A 20,422-nucleotide genomic window follows, 5' to 3' on the forward strand; every position below is an offset into this window, starting at 1 on the left:
GCGTCCGCCATCTTGAAACGGTTAACATGACGCTGTTCATCACTCACACTAACAAATCAATGTATTTCAATCAGAAATGGCTGTAAAAACCACAGAGCGGGAAAATCCAGACGAAATGTAATGACCTTTCAGAGGTGAGAAGGGCATTATATATCTGGTTTCATTCCCATTGACTTCCATTGTTTGTTTTTCAATGGGAAATGGAACTGTTTGGATACCATTACTCTATCTTACTAGTCATACTAGTTTGGAATAACATGAGGGTGAATAAACGACAGATTTTTAATTTTTGGGTGAACTATCCCTTTAACACACGCACATCAAAACAGTGCAAAATAAAGGCCCGTTCTCAACAATAACCATAAAGATAATGTGTGCAAACTTATGCACTATTCTATGATGTTTTGTAGTATAATAGTGTGTGTTCACTCCAAATAGAATAAGTGTGTTTAAATACCCGGATGATGCTCTTAATTAACCCAAATAATGAAGTGTGGGGTGTCGAACACTTCATGCACTCGACTGACATGACAGGCTGTTGTGTTTAGAGGCGAACTGTGCATCACTGAGACTCGAGGGTGTTCAGTCATCTGAAAATGACCACAAGCATCAACAAGTGGCGCAGACACGGCGAGCTGCATGTTAGAAAACACCTGAAGTGCTTCTGTTCTGTCCTTCATATTTAGACATTCGCTCCGCAAGAAGCCAAGATCTTTTAAATTGGCTATTATAAATAACATGTCATCAGCCGAACGGAGAAAGCACGCATCAGAATGGCAATCAAAAGCAATGTTCTCCATAAAACAGTTATGCTTTGGTGATTTCTGTATCCATGGAAACAGCACTCTCACCTGAAGATGAAAGGATGGGAACTCATCAAAACACGACTTATTATGTTTCTCGAGTCAATTAAAGAAAAGCGCGCACGCCGATATAAAGATGAACATGTCAGAAATCATTCAAGATTCTTCTGTCACTATACGAAGGTACAGCGAAACTGGAGCAAGTCTTACAGTGCATCACATATAACTGTGCTGACTAGACATCTCATTTAAATAAATAAGTAGAATTTTAAAGAAACAATACGATAATAACCAATATACAGTACAATACATCAATAAACAATATGCCATAATCAATACAACGCAAAAACAACACACACAAAACCAGTGCAAGCAAGGCGAACAGTCACATGTTGCACAGAAAGCACTGAGTACTGCATGATATTGCACACAATTATCAATTCACCAAATTTGAATAGTGTAAACATATAGACACACTGAGATATATAGGGGGTGTTGTTCACCTTATGTGTGACCCTGGATCACGTCACCAGTCTCGAGTCGCACGGGTATATCTGTGGCAATAGCCAACAATACACTGTATGGGTCAAAATTATAGATTCTTCTTTTATGCAAAAAATCATTAGGATATCAAGTAAAGATCTTTTTAAATTTCCTACCATAAATATATATATAAAAAAATATGTATTTTTGTGAGTGAATGCAGCAAAATTGTGAACATAAATGGACAACTTTAAAGATTTTCTCAATGTTTCGATTTTTCTGCACCCTCAGATTCCAGATGTTCAATAGTTGTATCTCAGCCAAATATTGTCCTATCCTAATAAACCATACATCAATGGAAAGCTTATTTATTCAGCTGTCATATGATGTATAATTCTCAGTCTCGGGCACCAGAGAGTAATCTTGACGGCAAAGAAGCAAGAAAATGTACAAGTACATAATCAAATTCACAAATATTACACCATTTAAACAATATTAAAAATACACACTGAGTTACTAAAACAATATTTGTCGAAGAATACACTTGTTTGTTCACAGTTTGAACGTTCTTGTTTACATTTGTTTAATTTCAAGATCTGAGGTGAATTATCCACTGTTGCTTTTACAGCCTCAAAGCTGGAGCACTAAATGATATTCAGAGTCACATGACACGCTTTTAACATTAAATAAAGCACATAAACAGTGCCTGAGATTATCATCGCCACACTTTGTGTTTGTTGTTCCAGCGCGACGTCGCAGAAAATAGAAACCGTTTCTAAAATAGAATCGTCGCGTGTCGCGGCTGGCTAGGACAAACACTCGGATTAACGTGGAAAAGAGGCTTTTATCGCGCGTCGTTGCGTGTAGTTAGCACACGGTGTAAAGCTCCTTTAGGGAAGGTCAAGGGCAGCCAATGATTTGCCAGTGAGAGTGTAAAAAGCAGCACGTGTTCTTGTTTTATTGGCAGACGGACGTATTCATATTCAGAACCGCAGCTGTACAACCAGAACAGCGGCGGGAACTACTTCGACACGCAGGGCAGCTCGGGTCAGGTGAGCGCGGTGGTGACCAATCACAGCATGGCTAACAACGGGAACGGGAACGGCGCTCTGGGAATGGGCCTATCAGGAGGCCAGATCATCAGCAGCTCTGGAGCTTATCTGATTGGAGGAAACTCCATGGATGGCTCCGCCCCTCACTCCGCGGCTCAGACCACCAGAGCCTCCCCCGCCACGGTGAGCACCAATCACATCGCTCTCAGTACACGTAATCAGATTACCTTTTCAAGTAACTAGTAAAGTAACGCATTACTTTTTCAATTCACAACAAAATATCAGTATTCCTCAGAATGAATGAAAACAGTAAAATGCAATTTCAGAATTTAGGTGAGAAAAAGTAACGCAAAATTGATGTAACGCATTTCTTTTCATAAAACGTAAATAAGTAATGCAATTGGTTACCTTTTTGGGGAGTAACGCAATGTTGTAATGCATTACTTTTAAAAGTAACTTCCCCAACACTGCACTTAAAGGGACAGCGCACACACAAATCTTCATTCACTGGCGCGACCTCAAGCTGGTCCACACCTGTACGAGTTCCTGTCTCGTGTTGAACATGAACAATCAAACAGTTGCTGACCCCGTTGACCCCCGTAGGATAGATACACAAATACTATGGAAGTCGATAGGAAATTAAACCGTTTGGTTGCCAACATTCTTCAAAAGATCTTGTTTTGTGTTCAGCACAAGAAACTCATACAGGTCTGGAACATCTTACGGGTGAGTAAAGGAGGATTTTTGGGTCCCCCCGGAGAGGATTTTTTTTTCCCCGAAAATGATAGTTAATACTTATTTGGGATTATTTTTTTCACCCCTTCTTGTTGCACTTCAAAATAATTCACCAAATATTGGATTCAATCTTTTTGTCAACTTGTTTTCTTTCAATTAGCATCGGTTTTGTATTTATAATAATAATAATAATAATAATAATAATAATAATAATTAAAGCTGCAAGCAGCGATGAAAAAGGGCCCTCGCACCCCTGCCACCACCACCCGGCGCCTTTAGTAAAGGCCTTAAGATTACACTCACCAAATTTGAAGAGGATCAGATCAAAACTGTAGGAGGAGTTCGTTAAAGTACAACATCAGGATATTACGAAAAATGCACAAAATCTAGGAGGAAGTTCAAAATAGCTGACTTCCTGTTGTGTTTAGGGCTATGCTCCAAGAGACTTTTTTGTAGTTATTGGGTCATTACATGTATGTACCAAATTTCATACCTGTACGTGATACCTAGAGCCGGGGCAAAATGTGGGGGCAATAATTTACCGAATTTTACCGAAGATTACACTCACCAAATTTGAAGAGGATCAGATCAAAACTGTAGGAGGAGTTTGTTAAAGTACAACATCAGGATATTACGAAAAATGCACAAAATCAAAAACAATAGGGTCCTCTCACCATCGGTGCTCGGGCCCTAATAATAGTACATTTTATTTATATCATACAAACGTAACACCAATGTCATCTTGGAGAACAACATTAAACAAACAATACTATGATTTACAATAAGACACTGGAAGATATAAAATACAAACTCGATGAATGTGCCTTAAAGGCCGGTTTAAATCGGTGAGTTTTAAGGCGAGATTTAATTATTTTTGGAACTGATTGATTGATTGTAGCTCTCATCGATCTGAGCTCATGAAAAGGCAGCCATTTATTCTCTTTTATAAAAACCCAATTTATTTTTGTGGAAAATTTATATTATACATATGTGTGAAATAATTCCCCCCTACAGTTAGACTTATTTAATTTAATTTATTGATTAATTCAAATATTTTTTTATCATTAAAACGTTTTTACTACTCATTTATTTAATACCACATTATTTAATATTTAATTAAGTTTAAAAAAAAATTTTTTATTCAGATTAAGTTGTTTTGAGGCACTTGAGCTCAGATCAACGAGGCGAGATGCAGAACCCTGTTCTAGCTGAAAGAAAACAAGCTGACGAAAAGATTGAACCCAGTAATTGCCAACACCAGCATCATGACAGATTTAGAAGCAGTTTTTAAAAGAACGATCATATTTTTGTGGTAAATCTGAGGGTTAAACACAAGGGTTAATCTGAGATGTGCTTGTGATAATTAAAGCCAGTTTCAAAAATAAATAAAGAGCCTAAAACACACTTCTGAATAAAATACTTCAATTTAAATAATTCATTCAAATGAATTGTCAATCTGAATAATTATACAGGCTGTTACCAATCAAAGTAAATTAACATTTTATGTGATAATGGGTTATTTTTTTACCTGATGTTTTTAATGTGAAAGTAAGCTATTTTCTGTGCATGACCTCAGAGTCATTAGCTGGAGAAGTCATGTTTATTTCTACAGCGCTTCATTCAGGACTGATGGTTTCAGAGCAGCTTCACTGTAATACACGGGAACATGATGCAATCTTCATTAAATATGACACACATTCAAGTTCTGCTGTAAAGCAGCTCTAAAAAAACTATAGTGTTTTTAGTTCAGTAAACGGTAAAACTATTTGCACTACAAACCAGTGTGTTTACAATATAAATATTAAAATATGATAGCAAATGCCAGTTTACAGCATAACAGACTGTTTTTGTACGGCTAAAATAACTGGAAGCTGTTAAAGCTCCTACATTAAAGATAAAGTGGATAGCAACATGCATGCAAACACTGAGTACAATAGTTTGTTTTACTGATCGTTTTCAGCATTAAAAGCATGAGTTTAAATAAAGCAGTGCTGCCTTATGATTGGTCCAAACCAACGCAGCCGGTTTGAGCATCATGTGATGTCTTAAAATATTCCCTATGTAGGGTTCGGAACAGAGCCACTGTACATCAGCCCTAGATTTCTTTATTATAGGATGTTATGTAGAATTGATATTGCTTCATTAATGTTGTCAACCCCCTTTATATTGTTACAATATGTAAATGAACATTTTAGTTTATAAAAACTTCTGTATTTTTGTATCCCCGCTCACAGACAGCCGGACCGGGCCCAGTGCATTATGGGTGTTGAGGTTCTCCAACCTTTTTGGGAGCTTCACAGCCCTTTTTCTTTACTCGTGAAGCACTGATGTCTGTGGAGGCTCGTCTCCGCCACTGAATAACACATTTTAAAAGATAATTGCGACTTTTTATCTCACAGTTGCAAGATATAAGGTCAGAATTGTGAGATATAAACTCGCAATTCTGACTTTATAACACACAATTGCAACTTTATATCACGAAATTCTGAGATAAAAAGTCAGAATTGTGAGATAAAAAGTCGCAATTATCTTTTAAAATGTGTTATTCTGTGGTGTAAACAAGCCTCCAGTTTTCTACAGCACAGACAGCCACATTAATGTTGCCAGCTGTGAATTACACCTTTCATTTCTAAGTCTGTATATGAAGACTTGGCCTCATTATCAGTTTAATGTTGCTTAGATGTTCTGTTCTGAGTGAAGGTTTCCAGAAGCTGGATCATGAGGACTGTGGTGTGTGTGTGTGTGTTGGTGGCTGGGATGCTTTAGTCGGGTCTGTTTCTGCTGCTCTTTCGCTACTGCCTTCATTTGATTTCCCCTCTTTTTGTTTTGTTCTCCTTTATTCTTTTGCTCTTTGGTCTATCAGATTGAAATGGCGATTGAGACGCTCCAAAAGTCTGAAGGTTTATCCAGTCAGAGAAGTTCGCTGCTCAACAGCCATGTAAGTTGCAAACACGCACAGCTTGGCTTTGCACGTCTCCTAGCGCTCTGCTTCGGTACTTTACGCTTTTCTCCGTCTCTACGGGTTACTCCCTCTCTCTCTCACTTTCTTTCTTAAGGTCGTTCACACCAAGGAGATTAATGATAACGTGAGTCCACGGCATAACGATAGCAACAGAGACATCATCGGAATCACTTTCAGAACTTTGATGAACGATAAAAACACTGACAGCCAATCAGAATCCATCCTGCTTTAACGAGCTCCAGCATTTAAAGCAACAGACGATGATTTTCATCTGAAATCAAACGTTATTGCGTTATTTCACAATCAAAATAACTCTAACATCCAAGTTATATGCATTTAATATCTGTTAATTGCAAATTTATGCATTTTCCTAAAACAATATATAAACTATATATTGTTAGTTTAACATATATAGACATAATTATGTAATTGCACATAACTGAAAAGGAGAGTGATAGTGTCACCTTAAATTGCTCATTATGGCTTTTCTTTTGGAAAACTGCTTATGTATTATAAAATTAAATGCATAGAATTGAGTGTGCAGACGTTTGCATTTGACAACTGTAATTTCTATTGAAAATATTGAAAAGGAAGGGACAAAGGAGATGGATATGAAGATGTAAAGTGAACACCGAGAACTTTCTTATTAGATAAAACACGTGTGCACAGTTTCCCTCTGTGGACATTAGCAGTTGGAAAAAAGGGTAAAATGTCAATATATTTTATTGCAAATTTAAAAATAAATAAATAAATCACAAAAATATTGTAGCATGGCTTAAAAATCATGCTAATATCGTATAATGGAGCCTCTGGTGATTCCAGAGACTAATGTTTGGTTATCGTCATCGCTCTTGGTGTGAACGGGCCGTTATACTGTGCCGTTTAAAAGAGTCACATGATCAATGACACTCTTCACAACATTTCTTTGCATTCTTTAAATTTGATACAAACAAAAAAAATCTTAATGTTTATTTCCAGATTTTCAGACTCAGACTTTTAAATGGCACTGTATTTATTAGGTTATGCGAGTTCTATTTTAGTGTAAAGTTCATTTTTGTTATTTTTTCATGAATGGACTTTCAAGATGTTCAGTGATTTGTTCTGAGGTTATAGGTCACGCACCAATTAAACACACCAGGATAGATCACGTCATTCCAAAACCTGTGGCTTTCTTTCTTCCGTAGAAACTCGAGATGCAGTTTCATTAAGGAAATGTACAGTGAGTTTATGTGACGCGTTTAGCGGTGTTGTTCACAGCTGCAGTGGCTGCTGGATAACTACGAGACGGCCGAGGGCGTGAGTCTGCCCCGATCCACCCTGTACAACCACTACCTGCGCCACTGTCAGGAGCAGAAGCTGGACCCGGTCAACGCCGCGTCCTTCGGGAAGCTCATCCGCTCCATCTTCATGGGCCTGCGGACCCGGCGCCTGGGAACCCGGTAACAGCTCCAGCTCTCCTCTCATCAACACTAGGGCTGGCAGAAAACACACACTTTACAGAATGTGGTCGATTCAAAATCGATTCTCAAAGGCCACGAATCGTTTTTTTCTTCTTCCATATTTATCTACTAGTGCTGGATGGCATGACCAAAAATCCATATCACGGTATTTTTCAAAATTATACAGATTTCACGGTATATGATGGTTAGAGATGCACGATATATCGACCACATATCGATATCGGCCGATAAATGGTTATTTTTAATGTTATCTTCATCGATCCTATAAGGAAATTTGTCCGATATATTAAAGCCGATAAAAATTATTTGTATTTCCTTCAGCTGAGACTCTTCAGATGCGACCCGTTCACCATGACGGGTTTGAATTGCTTGATATTATTGGAATCACTTCGAAAAGGAAGATATAGTTCAGTGCACAAATTTGTCATATAAGCTTAATAACGTTATAATGAGAACACGACTGTAAAAGAATGTTGTGAATTGTTGTTCGCCAGTGTTTCAGTGCGACGAGCGCGTTGTGGCGGTAATAGCGATAACGATTATTAAAGCCTTTATGACAATCACAGTCAAGTTCTCGAGCATTCGCAGCATTTTGTGCCATTGTAAGTTGTAATATGTTTATTTTATGTTTATATATCTGATTAATCTCATATAGGATGTGTTTGGTTGAGGTAATGATGCAGTAAAGCGCTTGTACCGGTGATCATCTTTATCTTTAGCGTGTGCACTGCGCAGCTCAAACAGCAATGCACATTAATAACTATGATTGGAACTGTTATATACATGCCATTATAATGAGAACACTATTGTAATTAAATTAATTATCTGGGTTTAGTTGCCGTTTCAGCGCGTTGCCGTGGGAATAGCGCGTCCAGAACGGGGGTTACACGTTCTGCAGCACAGTTAAGTTCGCTTGTGCATTCACGCCATTTTGGGCAGATATAAGTCGTCATATTAAATTTATGTAATATAAATATCTGATTAATCTCATATAGGATGCGTTTCGTTGAGTTAAATAACCCGCTAGAAAAGTTCTTCAGTTTACGAGTATTTGTTCTCTTCAGTTTTAGCGCGTGCGATCAAACATCAATGCAAAACATTAAAAGATATGATTAGGACTGTCGTATTATTAAAATTGTATGCAGCCTCCATGTTACAGCTAATGCTGTGAGATTTTATGCTTGTTTTATCTTAAACATGAAATAACATGATCCTGTTTGATCAAGGCATGCAACTATTCTGACTCGTCCAATTTTCAGCATAAATTTTTCATCTTGCATGAAAATATGTCCTTTCATTGTACGCATTTGAAATATAGATTTGGGGTTTAATGCACCTAAAATAAAAAGAGTTTAATATACAGGTTTGTGGCTCTTAATTTCTTTTTTATAAATTAACCACTTGTAAACTTATGTTCACTGCTCTTTTTTATAAATATAGGATTTGTATTAAATCTATATTCATCGAGTCGAATCGGAAATCGAATTGGAACATCTGAATCGATACCCAGCCCTAATCAACACATGCCGTCTTGTTTTCTCTTCTTGAGTTTAGAGGGAACTCGAAGTATCATTATTACGGGATCCGTGTGAAACCGGACTCTCCTCTGAACCGGTTGCAGGAGGACATGCAGTACATGGCGCTGAGACAGCAGCCCGTCCAGCAGAAGCAGAGGTTAGTCTCGTCTCCGTCGAGCATGTGCAGTTTCTGCCGTTTATTTCAGTCCTTCTGTAGTCAATCATTGCATCCCTTAAAGCTCATCTTTGATCACCAAAATAACATATTTAAACCTTTTTTCCTTCGTCCCTTAAAATATCTAGAGTGTAACTCGACACCCTTGCCTCATTTAGTATGCGTGGTTCTATGAATATGCAAATGAGCCCCGCCTCCACTCACTCACTCAGCTCAGAGATCCACTAGTTGACGATCACACGTTGATCTGATTGGTTACAAGGTAGTTTGTGACGTCAGAAACACCAGCGATTTCAAAGCTGTTTTTGAGACTGTCTTTGGTTCACTGCAGTTTTAAGGAGAAAATACTCAGCAATGGTGTCGACTTATGAATTTACACATGCTTTGTCTTAAAGCATATTAAAAACACCACATAGACACATAAACAACTGGATTTAACACCACAGGGGGACTTTAATACACTAAAGACCAAAAGTTTGAAATAATGCATTTATTTGATCAGAAATACAGTAAAAACTGTGAAATATTATTACAAATGTAAAGCAGCTGTTTTCTATGTGAAGAATCCTGAAAAATAAAGTGTATCGTGGTTTCCATAAAAATATTAATCATAAATGTTTCTTGAGCATCAAATCATCACATTAAAGTGATTTCTGAAGGATCATGTGACACTGAAGACTGGAGTAATGATGCTGAACATTCAGCTTTGATCACAGGAATAAATTACACTTTACTGTATATTCACATAGAAAACAGATGATTTACACTGGAATAATATTTTTGATCAAATAATTATCGCAAACATTTGTCCGGTAGTGAAGTCATCGGCTCATTACGCATCTCTTTTGTCCCGTCTCCAGGTTCAAGCCAGTGCAGAAGATGGACAGTGTTTCGGGGGAGAGTTTCTCCAGCGGGGGGCAACACACACCCAGCGCAGCGGAGCAAAGCTTCATCGCTCAGAGCCAACACCATCAGCAGTTCCTGGGTAAACACACACACCTCGAGCTCAAGTCATGTTTTAGAGCTGATCTGGGCTGTGTTTCCCGTACACCGCCGTAACTCGCTCACAGTACGCTGCATCGTTGAAGAAATCAACTAGCTAATCACGACTGTTTCCCGAAACTATTGTCGCAAATTGGTCGTTCAACCACATTGGTTAATGATGTCACGCAGGTGCTGGAGTAATAAGTAGAGGTCGACCAATTCACAGGTTTTGCCGATATATCGGTACCGATAGTTGATTGGTGGAACTATCACCATCGGCAAAAATCCACACCGATAGTTTTTCCGGGATGTGTCCGTTGCTGGAGCGGCTGAGAAGCGTCCGCTGTCATTACACAGAGCGAGAGCGCCCTCTAGAGGACAAATAAACTATCACTGGCTGAGTTGTTTACGTTAACACACGAGGCTGCACAGAGATCACACGCTGCAGGAGAGCGCTGACACTTCAGATGCGCATTTAAAACACCGACAGTGAAACGGTATGAATACAGAACACTACAGTCCATGTTGCCATATCATTATAAAGTCATTTATTAACTAGATGCTGCATTAGCAGAGAAAGAACAGAAGTGTGTTTGCCGTCGAGGCTGAGAGGACTCTAACATTAGCACCTCGAGCGCTTAAAGCAATGTGACAAAAACACACACAAACCTGACCCATGTTTAATGTTGCAATTGTTACCATCTATTTGCATTAGTTTATATCCAGCTGGTCACTTTTATGCGTTCATTCATAGTTCATGAAAGCTAGCTAATACATCCTTGTTAATGAATGGGACTTGCAAAGTGTTACCTATGAAATTTGCGCATGTTTAAATTATTTTCTGTAGAATTCGTTCTGTAGAACTTCTCATTTTAATATATTCATATTTATATATTTATTTCATGTAGCACATTTCAGTTTCAGCACTGTTTTACTTGGAGTGTTATGTTTTTTTTATATCCAGTATCCACATTTAAAAAATATCGGTTGATTAATCGGTTATCGGCACGTACGTCAAACCTAAATATCGGTAAAATCCACTATCGGTCGACCTCTAGTAATAAGTACTTTTAATTAAACTGTTTGAGATCGAATTAACACTAGATGTTTTGCTATAAATTACGGATCTGAAGAATATTTCTAATTTTTTTCAGTTATTCAAAACTGAAAAGACATAAAAAAAATATGTATATATATATTTTTTTGTTACATACATATACATATATGTATATGTGTATATATATATATATATATATATATATATATATATATATATATATATATATATATATATATATATATATATATATATAGCTGCGAGCAGCGATGGAGGGCCCAAGCCGGTGACACCGCCACCCCGGTGGCTTTAGTGTAACTAAAGGCACCAGGGTGGCGGTGCCACCGGCTTGGGCCCGCAATCGCTGCTCGCAGCTATATTTTGCTTTATTTCCAGATTCAATCATAGACTAGTTCTTATCCACTAGATCACATTCACATTCTTCAAAAACTACACTTCAAATCTCTCGACAAACTAAAAGACGTAAATGCCATTTGTATGTATTCTAAATAAAAGACACAGGTTGTACTGAATGTCAGCTTGATTATTTTGCTCAAGATCAGGATTTATATATGAGTCATGAAAACTAGAAACTGCTTCTAACCACAGGCCGAGATCTAGATCTGTTCCGAACACAAGTTTGCGAATGTTTGTTGGAACGATGGTTTCGGGAAACACAGGCTCGTTGAACTGCTGATAACGACAGAACTTGCGAACATAGTTGTCGAACGATGCTTTGGGGAAACGCACCCCTGAATGTCCCTGTATGATGTCCCTGTTAGACGGGTCCAGAGCTCTGCCGGAGTTTGTTGAGCTGGACCTCGGAGACATCGAAGACATCGGCCTGGAGGACGTCAAAGCCCTTCAGACGCTGTACAGGGAGCACTGCGAGGTCAGTCCATCAGCGCTTACATTACAAACCACACTACACTGCAAAACATGCTGTACTTAGTACTTTTGTCTTGTTTCCAGTCCAAATATCTAAAAATTCTTAAATCAAGATGCATTTACTAGATGAGTAAAATGACAATATATATTATTATGATTATTATGTCTTTTCTGGGGAGAGAAATCAAAATTAAGAGTTGTTGCTTAAAAAAAGCTAAATTATCTGCCAATGGAGTAAGAAAAATAATCTTAATTCAAACAGAAAGAAGATTATTTTATAATCTTAAGGCAGATAATTTTGCTTGTTTTAAGCAACAACTCACTTTATTTTCCCTAGAAAACAAGACAGAATATCTTATGGCATTTTACTCCTCTAGTGAATGCATCTAGAATTAATTATAAGTATAATTTGAGGGCTTCGGGTCATTTTGACCCGCAAAGGAAGGATTTGTTACAGAAGCCGAGGGAAGGATGAGGGTTTCATAGGGCGCTAGTTACAGTCCAGTTCTCAGCTTAAAGCGATAGTTCACCCAAAAATGAAAATTAGCCCATGATTTACTCTCCCTAAAGTCATCCTAGGTGTATATGACACTCTTCTTTCAGACGAATTCAATTATTGTTCAATTATTGTCAGTTATATTAAAAAAATGTCCTGGCTCTTCTTCAGGAGTTTATGTAAATAACACTTGCCTGACGGCTAATGCTACCGCTAACCCGGACGTCGACGTCACTTCAGTGGTTTGGGAAAAGCCTGTAAACGTCCTGACAGAAAGCGATGCATAAGGATATAGTGTAACGACGCCCAGTTCCAGGAATGCACTAATATTTTGTTGGTAGCACCAGTTTGCAACACTTTGGAAAAAATAATAATTCGTTGTTACACTACATCCTTATGATCGCTTTCTGCAGGACTTTTACGGGCTTTTCCCAAATCACTGAAGTGACCTCGACGTCCGGGTTAGCGGTAGCATTAGCCGTCAGGCAAGTGTTTTTTAAATAAACTCCTGATGTACTTACAAACTTTCCAATGCCTCGTTTTATGAGTACAGAACCTATTTGTACTACTGTAGAAGTTTGGTACCATTCTGGGCATTATTAGTGTAGTAATTTACCAGATACAGCCTTGGATCCGTTAGCGCCTGCACTAAGCCATCCGGCTGATATCTCTAGATAAGCTCTAACTTTAATAATGTTCAACCAAGGAAAAAAGGCTTCTGGGGGGGGTTTGGCCCGAGGTCATGGTGCAAAGAACCCTAGGTTAATTTTACTCCGAACCATCCCTTTAAGTCTTGTTGAATTACAGTGTAAAGGTGTTGTGATCATTTTCACACGCAGGCCATTTTGGACGTAGTGGTGAACCTTCAGTTCAATCTAATCGAGAACTTGTGGCAGACTTTCTGGCGCTATTCTCCCTCCAACACCGTAGAGGGCGTCACCATCACAGAAAACAGGTACGTGACCCCGATCACCTCTTCAAGCTCAGTAGATCAAACACACAAACACACGATTCCTGAGATGTGACTGTCGTTAAACGCAGTGGCGTGAGTGAGATCGAGGGCCGTCTGCCGAGCAACACACTGATCCTGCTCTGCCGGAACGATGATGTGCTGAAGTGGATGAACACATGTGATCACCTGATGTACCAGGCCCTCGTCGAGATCCTCATCCCAGACGTTCTGAGACCCATTCCTAGTGAGTCGATTCATTAACATGCTTTTTGTATCACACTGCAAAAAATGCTTTTCTTACTTAGTATTTTTGTCTTGTTTCCAGTCCAAATATCTAAAAATTCTTAAAATCAAGATGCATTCACTAGATGAGGAAAATAACATAAGATATTTTGTCTTGTTTTCTAGGGAAATAAATCAAAATTAAGAGAGTTGTTGCTTAAAAAAAGCTAAATTATCTACCAATGGGGTAAGAAGAATAATGTTGTTTCTGTTTGAATTAGGATTATGTTTCTGACCCCATTGGCAGATCATTTTGCTTTTTTATTCCTGTGATTAAAGCTGAATTTTCAGCATCATTACTCCAGTCTTCAGTGTCACATGATCCTTCAGAAATCATTCTAATATGATGATTTGATGCTCAAGAAACATTTATGATTATTATCAGTGTTGAAAACAGCAGTTTTTTAGGACTGTTTGAAGAAAAAAGTTCAAAAGAACAGCATTTTGTAACTGTTTGGTGTAGTGGCAAGCCTAATTACTATTTGGATATGTGAATCACTGACACAGTTAAGTGATGCATATAAATTAATTTCAATTATTGCCCATCCATATCGCCTAAGCAATTACATTTTTCTTATTGGTTGGCTCTTGGTCAGGATTAGCTTGAAAGTATGTCAGACTGTGCTGGTTCTGTGAGATTGTCCCTCTCGTTGGAGCTCTTGTGGAGTTTCAGATGATATTAAATGACCGTATCTTTGGTGTAAATCTAAATCTCCATCTGCGTTCGACAGGTGCCTTGACTCAAGCCATCCGTAATTTTGCCAAAAGCCTTGAGGGCTGGCTCACCAACGCCATGAGCAGCATTCCCCAGAGGATGATCCAGACCAAGGTGAGAGTACGGAGGGTTTGCACTGACATCAGTGTCTCGCAGGAACGCTGAGTGACTGGATTTAATAGAGGAAACTGTGAAAACGCCAGTAAAACAAACGATTATCAGTTTAAACTAAAGGTTGGACTGGATATAGTGTTTCTTACAACTTACCAAAGATCCAGTGATCATGGATATTGACATGAGGCAGGAATCGTGTTTCCTGACATTTATATGAGCCTGATTTCAACGCCGGGAAATACATAAAGCACATCAGCCTGTGAACGCTTTATATAAACACAATATAGGTCTAAATCCATGTGATCACTTATATCAATGTTATATATATCATCATATCATCCAGCACTAAAACTTGTCGCTTTTTGTCAGTGTTTATTTAAAAACATGTAATTATGCACTCAGTGTCTGCAGTGTCACTCTGGCTGACGGTGACGTCACATGCATACACACTATAGACAATTACCAGCGTTTTTACTGCATTACTGCAAACTAAAGCAGTTGGTAATGAACGCCTTTGTCTGCCGTGGAAACCCCTAAGAGTGGGTCTTGTCTTGCGCAGGTTTCTGCTGTTAGTGCCTTCGCTCAGACCCTGCGCAGATACACGTCTCTGAACCATCTGGCCCAGGCCGCGCGTGCCGTCCTGCAAAACACCTCACAGATCAACCAGATGCTCAGCGACCTCAACCGTGTGGACTTCGCCAACGTGCAGGTACGTCACATGATCCATGGCATCCGTCCTTAAAGAGATCGATCAACCAAAAATGAGCCATTTACTCGCCCTCATGTCACTCGGCCTAGAAGGAGAGGCTTCATAGAGACTAAACAGAGCGTTACTGACAGACTGGGAAGAGAGGAGCTGCAACAATGGAGAATATGAGGAGAATATGAGGAAAATAATCAACATTCAAGCAGGAAAACCTGTTCTAGTAGAGACCAAAAACAATGGCATCTTTAACCCCTTAACGGTCACTGTCTTGCTAGACGGTTACTTTTTTTTGTATCACATATTTTAATAATCATCATAAATTAGGTATTATTCGAAAGCTTACAAATTCAAGTCATCCTGTGAAAACCATTTTGAAATTGGACATTGCGTTACCATGGAAACGATACTTTAAATTATTTTAGCTGGCTCCTCCCCTTGTGGGCGTCGTCAGGTTTCATATTACAAAATTTATTTTAACTACTTTAATCAAAAAAATGTTTTTAAAATCCTGACAAAACACGTCGTCGGAAAGGTCTGAGTCTCGAGGTTCCATATTTCGTGATAGAAGGGATATTTGGACAGAAATGTATTTTGTTACAGGAAAATGCATTAAAAAAATTTCAATGGAATGTTGGTTACACCTGGTGGATATTTTTAGTACAGCGCCTAAACAAAATGTCAAAAGGAACTTTAATTTTTGTGATAATTTCAAATTTGGAGCACAACTTGGTTAGATATATGGCTTTGATTTTATAGTAAAAATTATTTTGTATTTTTTTTAGTACAGTGCATTTGATTTACAGTAAATCTCAACTTTCATACTTTCATCTTTTGAAGTGCTTTCACTTCAGTCAATAATCTGCATGTAAAAGTAGTCACTGAGCAGATCCAGTGTTGTGATGTTGTGCCTGTGCTGGTGTGGTACAGGAGCAGGCCTCGTGGGTGTGCCAGTGTGAGGAGGGTGTCGTTCAGCGCCTCGAGCAGGACTTCAAGGCCACCCTTCAGCAGCAGAGCTCACTGGAGCAATGGGCTGCCTGGCTGGATAACGTGGTCACCGAAGTCCTCAAGCCGTTCGAGGATAAACCCTCCCTCCCCAAAGCGGCTCGCCAGTTCCTGCTCAAGTGGTCCTTCTACAGGCAAGACCGTTTCAATGCTTGCTTTAATTGTGTGCGTTGAGTCCATACTAGGGCTGGGTATCGATTCAGATGTTCCAATTCGATTTAGATTCTAAATTCGATTTTCCGATTCGACTCAATGAATATAGATTTAATACAAATCCTATACTTATAAAAAAGAGCAGTGAACATAAGTTTAACAAGTGGTTAATTAATAAAAAGAAATTAAGAGTTAAGACTTTTTTTTTTTTTTTTTAGGTACATTAAAACCCAAATATATATATTTAAAAAGCATACAATGAATGGACAGGATTTTGATGCAAGATGAAAAATTGATGCTGAAAATTGGACAAGTCAGAATAGAGTGGCCATTTATTGTGGCCAGCCTAAGGCACACCTGTGCAATAATCATGCTGTCTAATCATCATCTTGATATGCCACATCTGTGAGGTGGATGGATTATCTCGGCAAAGGAGAAGTGCTCACTAACACAGATTTAGACAGATTTGTGAACAATATTTGAGAGAAATAGGCCTTTGGTGTACATAGAAAAAGTCTCAGATCTTTGAGTTCAGCTCATGAAAAATGGGGGCAAAAACAAAAGAGTTGCGTTTATAATTTTGTTCAGTGTAGATAAATAAATATGGGGAAAAAAATCTATTCGTGGCCTTTGAGAATCAATTTTGAATCGACCACATTTAAAAACGATTAATTGAAAAATGTATTTTTTTGCCCAGCCCTAATCCATACTGGAATCTGCATGATCCCTAGATCTCCTTCTGGTGTGTAATTGCTCTGAGACCAACCAAATGAACCGTTCATTTTATATCTGCTCTGGAGAAAACCGTGATGTCATCGTCCAGCTCAGTTCAGTTCTCATATAATGGTCTCAATGCAGGCAGAGCAATAATATTGTTGAATATTAACTGTTCCCAATCAGTGACAGAATGGAGAGGAAAACCTTGGGAAAAACCAGTCTCAGTCACTCAGTCCTCCTCTGGCCAACGAGCGAACAGTGTGTGAATATGATTCAGGCAGCATTACAGGTCAGAAGTCAGATTGGATCAGAACATTCAGAATAAGTCAAAGTAGGCGGAGCCTCAGAGCCACACCCACTTGTTACACCACGGACCAATGGTAGTGAAGGTGTTTACTAGCCAGAGCGGAAAGAACTCCAAACAAACTTAATTTTCGCCTGATTTTGGTTTATATGACACCAGTTCCACACCAGTTCGTGGGCCTTAAGAGCAAAGTGCCAACAGAACTTTTAACTTGCCCGTTTTATCGGACTCTTACAGCTCTATGGTCATCAGAGATCTGACCCTTCGCAGCGCTGCAAGTTTCGGCTCTTTCCACTTGATCCGACTGCTGTACGACGAGTACATGTTCTACCTAGTGGAGCACCGAGTGGCCCAGGCCACGGGAGAGACGCCCATCGGGGTGATGGGAGAGGTAACATGTGTTTAGCTCAGCATGAGCAGTGAAGTGCTGTGACGTCAGTCTTTCTCTCTAATCGCCATTTCTTTGTACCACTGCAGTTTCAGGACCTGAACACAATGTCACCTGCCAACATCGACAAAGGTAAGCTAGCCAAAGCTCGGACTGCAAGCTGAGACTCATTACAGTGTTACGCAATTACAATCCAGGCTAATAAGCCCAGGCACTTTAGACCAGTAGGAGACTATTGCTGGATGACCCATTACTGTAAAAACACTGTTCTGTTTGTGTTCCTCCATCATTACATAGTTTCTGCTATATGAATGCTTTTATCCAAAGCGTCTGAAGAATAGAAGCGATTCATCTTAAAGAGTCAATAAACACGAGAAGTGCTAGTAATACAAAGTTTCAAAAATCGTGCAAGCTAGAGCAGAGAGGGATTAAGGAATAGTGAAAGCAGAGAAGTAGTTATTTTTCAGAAGGAAGTGCTGGGAAGGAAGTTGTCTAGGATTTTGACTGTCAGGATAGGGATCAACATTAACACTTGTCCGGGACAAGAGGATTTTTTTGAAGGGGCGAGTAAAAGAGAATTTAACGCTCCTGATTCAAAGTCAATAGAAAAAATAACTAGGGAAACACCAAAACACGAATGATTCTGCATTAATTTAGTGTAAGTGCTGACTGATAGTGAATAATAGTATGATATATAATGTACTGACGCTAACAAGGTTGTGTTGTTGAGGCTCTCACAGCCTCACGAGGAGAAATGGAAACAAATGAGTGCAGTTCACACACAGAAACTCAGTTAACACTGCGGTAAAAATGTGTTTTTATATTTATAAAACATGATACAGGTAAGCAACATCACATGACCAAAAGTGCTGAATACCATTACAACTGAAAATGCGACACTGATTTCATACGACAGTTCAATAAACTAGTTAATATTAAGTCACTTACATTTTAGACACAATATTGATTGTTTTTGTTCTATTTTAGCTGCAAAAATAGTTCCAAACAAAGATCACGGCAGAACCATAATGCCTCTGAATGATTCCGCTTTTTGAACGAATCGGTGGAGTCAAAGATTCAATTACAGATTCATAAACAACTGCCTCATTCCTGAACGAATCAGTCGTTTGAACGAATCGTTTGAATGAATGATTCAATTACTCGCTCATTAAGACGGTCACCTGCCGCCACCTACTGGTGGTTTAGTTTCGCGTTTAAAAGTACGATTCTTTCCAACTTTCCTTATTTGTATATTCAAAAAAATATTTAAAACAATCTCATAACATTATTTCATTCAGTTGTTTAGAAGAATTTAAAGTGAAAGATAAAGCATATTTAATAAAAAAAAGCCCTTTATAAAGGTAAACATTCAATATTCAGATTTAAATATGTCAAAGCTGATGAGAAAATTTCTTCAGAATAAATTAGATTTACAACACGCACACAAAAGCACCTGGACAAGCACATGAAAAGGCTTAATTTCGAGCCCTGAAACACTGAATGAAAAGGTTCTTGAAAATGATTGTGTGCCTCTTAATTGAAAATGTCGTGCCTTTTAACTGAAAGCAACATTGTGATGTCCGATAGATGACGTGAGCGAGATGGACAGCGATCTGGACGAGGACATCGAGGAGTCGGACGAGCCTCTAGCGAAGCGGGAGAAAGCGGAGACTGAGGTGATTCAGGTGCTTCAGGTCGGAGCCATGGAGGACGGCACCAGTGCTGTGGTGGGAGTCGTCAATCCCAGCATGCTCAGCGCTTTACCCCCGACCGAACACATGCTCAGCTCCACCGGGACCAGCACCATCCGCCACGTGGGAAACACATACGCCTCGGTGTGAAAGCCTATCCGTTTCCCTCTCATCCCATCCATCTCTATCAGTCCCATAGAGACCGAGAGCATTTAGGCCACGCCCACACCGGGGGGGGGGGGGATCCAACCGTCTCCATTGACTCTGTATCGTGTGAAACTGCATCCTTGTCATTTCTGACTTGTAACAAAAAACAAAACAGCGTCTGAAAGCTGCAATGTGACGAGGTGTACAGCAAACAAGCTTAAAAACCCAGAAATAAGCTTTTATAAGCTGTCGACCCCAAAAAACGAGCGTTTAAAGACACAAAAGTGGATACAGGCCAATTGAGACCTGAGAACTAACGTAATCGGCGACAGGATAGCTTAGCTTACAGAAATATAATATATAAGACTGACGCATTCATTACTTCAATGAGCTCATTATATCTCTTAAATTATTACATTGTTTAAATTAATACATTTTTATCTAACTGTGATTTGTACATGTACATTTCTGAAATACATAAGTTAATTTCCTCTGTGGACTCATCATTTCAAAGCAGCTTTACAGAAAGTGCATGTGTATTGTGAAAAGCGCTATACAAATAAATGTGAATTGAATATTTGACGTATTTTTAGTGCATTCTGAGTGTCAGGATCCCACAATTTACCCATTCGTATATCC

The 20,422-nt window shown here is 38.9% G+C and overlaps 1 protein-coding gene across 3 annotated transcripts in view; it reads left to right on the forward strand.

Moving 5' to 3' along the window:
* Positions 1 to 19,934, forward strand: part of rfx3 (regulatory factor X, 3 (influences HLA class II expression)) — a gene marked incomplete at its 5' end in the record, with an annotated part of 34,854 nt that extends 14,920 nt beyond the window's left edge. Inside the window, 14 exons of one of the 3 annotated variants that reach the window (XM_084103933.1) lie at positions 2,254 to 2,521; positions 5,937 to 6,011; positions 7,293 to 7,474; positions 9,050 to 9,169; positions 10,048 to 10,172; positions 12,011 to 12,120; positions 13,452 to 13,567; positions 13,654 to 13,808; positions 14,578 to 14,675; positions 15,235 to 15,384; positions 16,309 to 16,517; positions 17,795 to 17,948; positions 18,035 to 18,077; positions 19,533 to 19,933. In XM_084103933.1, coding sequence (XP_083960059.1) covers positions 2,254 to 2,521; positions 5,937 to 6,011; positions 7,293 to 7,474; positions 9,050 to 9,169; positions 10,048 to 10,172; positions 12,011 to 12,120; positions 13,452 to 13,567; positions 13,654 to 13,808; positions 14,578 to 14,675; positions 15,235 to 15,384; positions 16,309 to 16,517; positions 17,795 to 17,948; positions 18,035 to 18,077; positions 19,533 to 19,786 — 2,059 coding nt within the window. In that variant the 3' untranslated portion in view covers positions 19,787 to 19,933. Of the gene's footprint in view, positions 1 to 2,253; positions 2,522 to 5,936; positions 6,012 to 7,292; positions 7,475 to 9,049; positions 9,170 to 10,047; positions 10,173 to 12,010; positions 12,121 to 13,451; positions 13,568 to 13,653; positions 13,809 to 14,577; positions 14,676 to 15,234; positions 15,385 to 16,308; positions 16,518 to 17,794; positions 17,949 to 18,034; positions 18,078 to 19,532 lie in introns of all 3 variants that reach the window. The other 2 variants (XM_084103935.1, XM_084103934.1) reach the window with 2 other exon arrangements.
* Positions 19,935 to 20,422: the final 488 nt, after the last annotated feature.

The sequence above is a fragment of the Abramis brama genome (genome assembly GCF_963993115.1).
Source record: "Abramis brama genome assembly, chromosome: 25".
In the NCBI taxonomy this organism is placed as follows: domain Eukaryota; kingdom Metazoa; phylum Chordata; class Actinopteri; order Cypriniformes; family Leuciscidae; genus Abramis; species Abramis brama.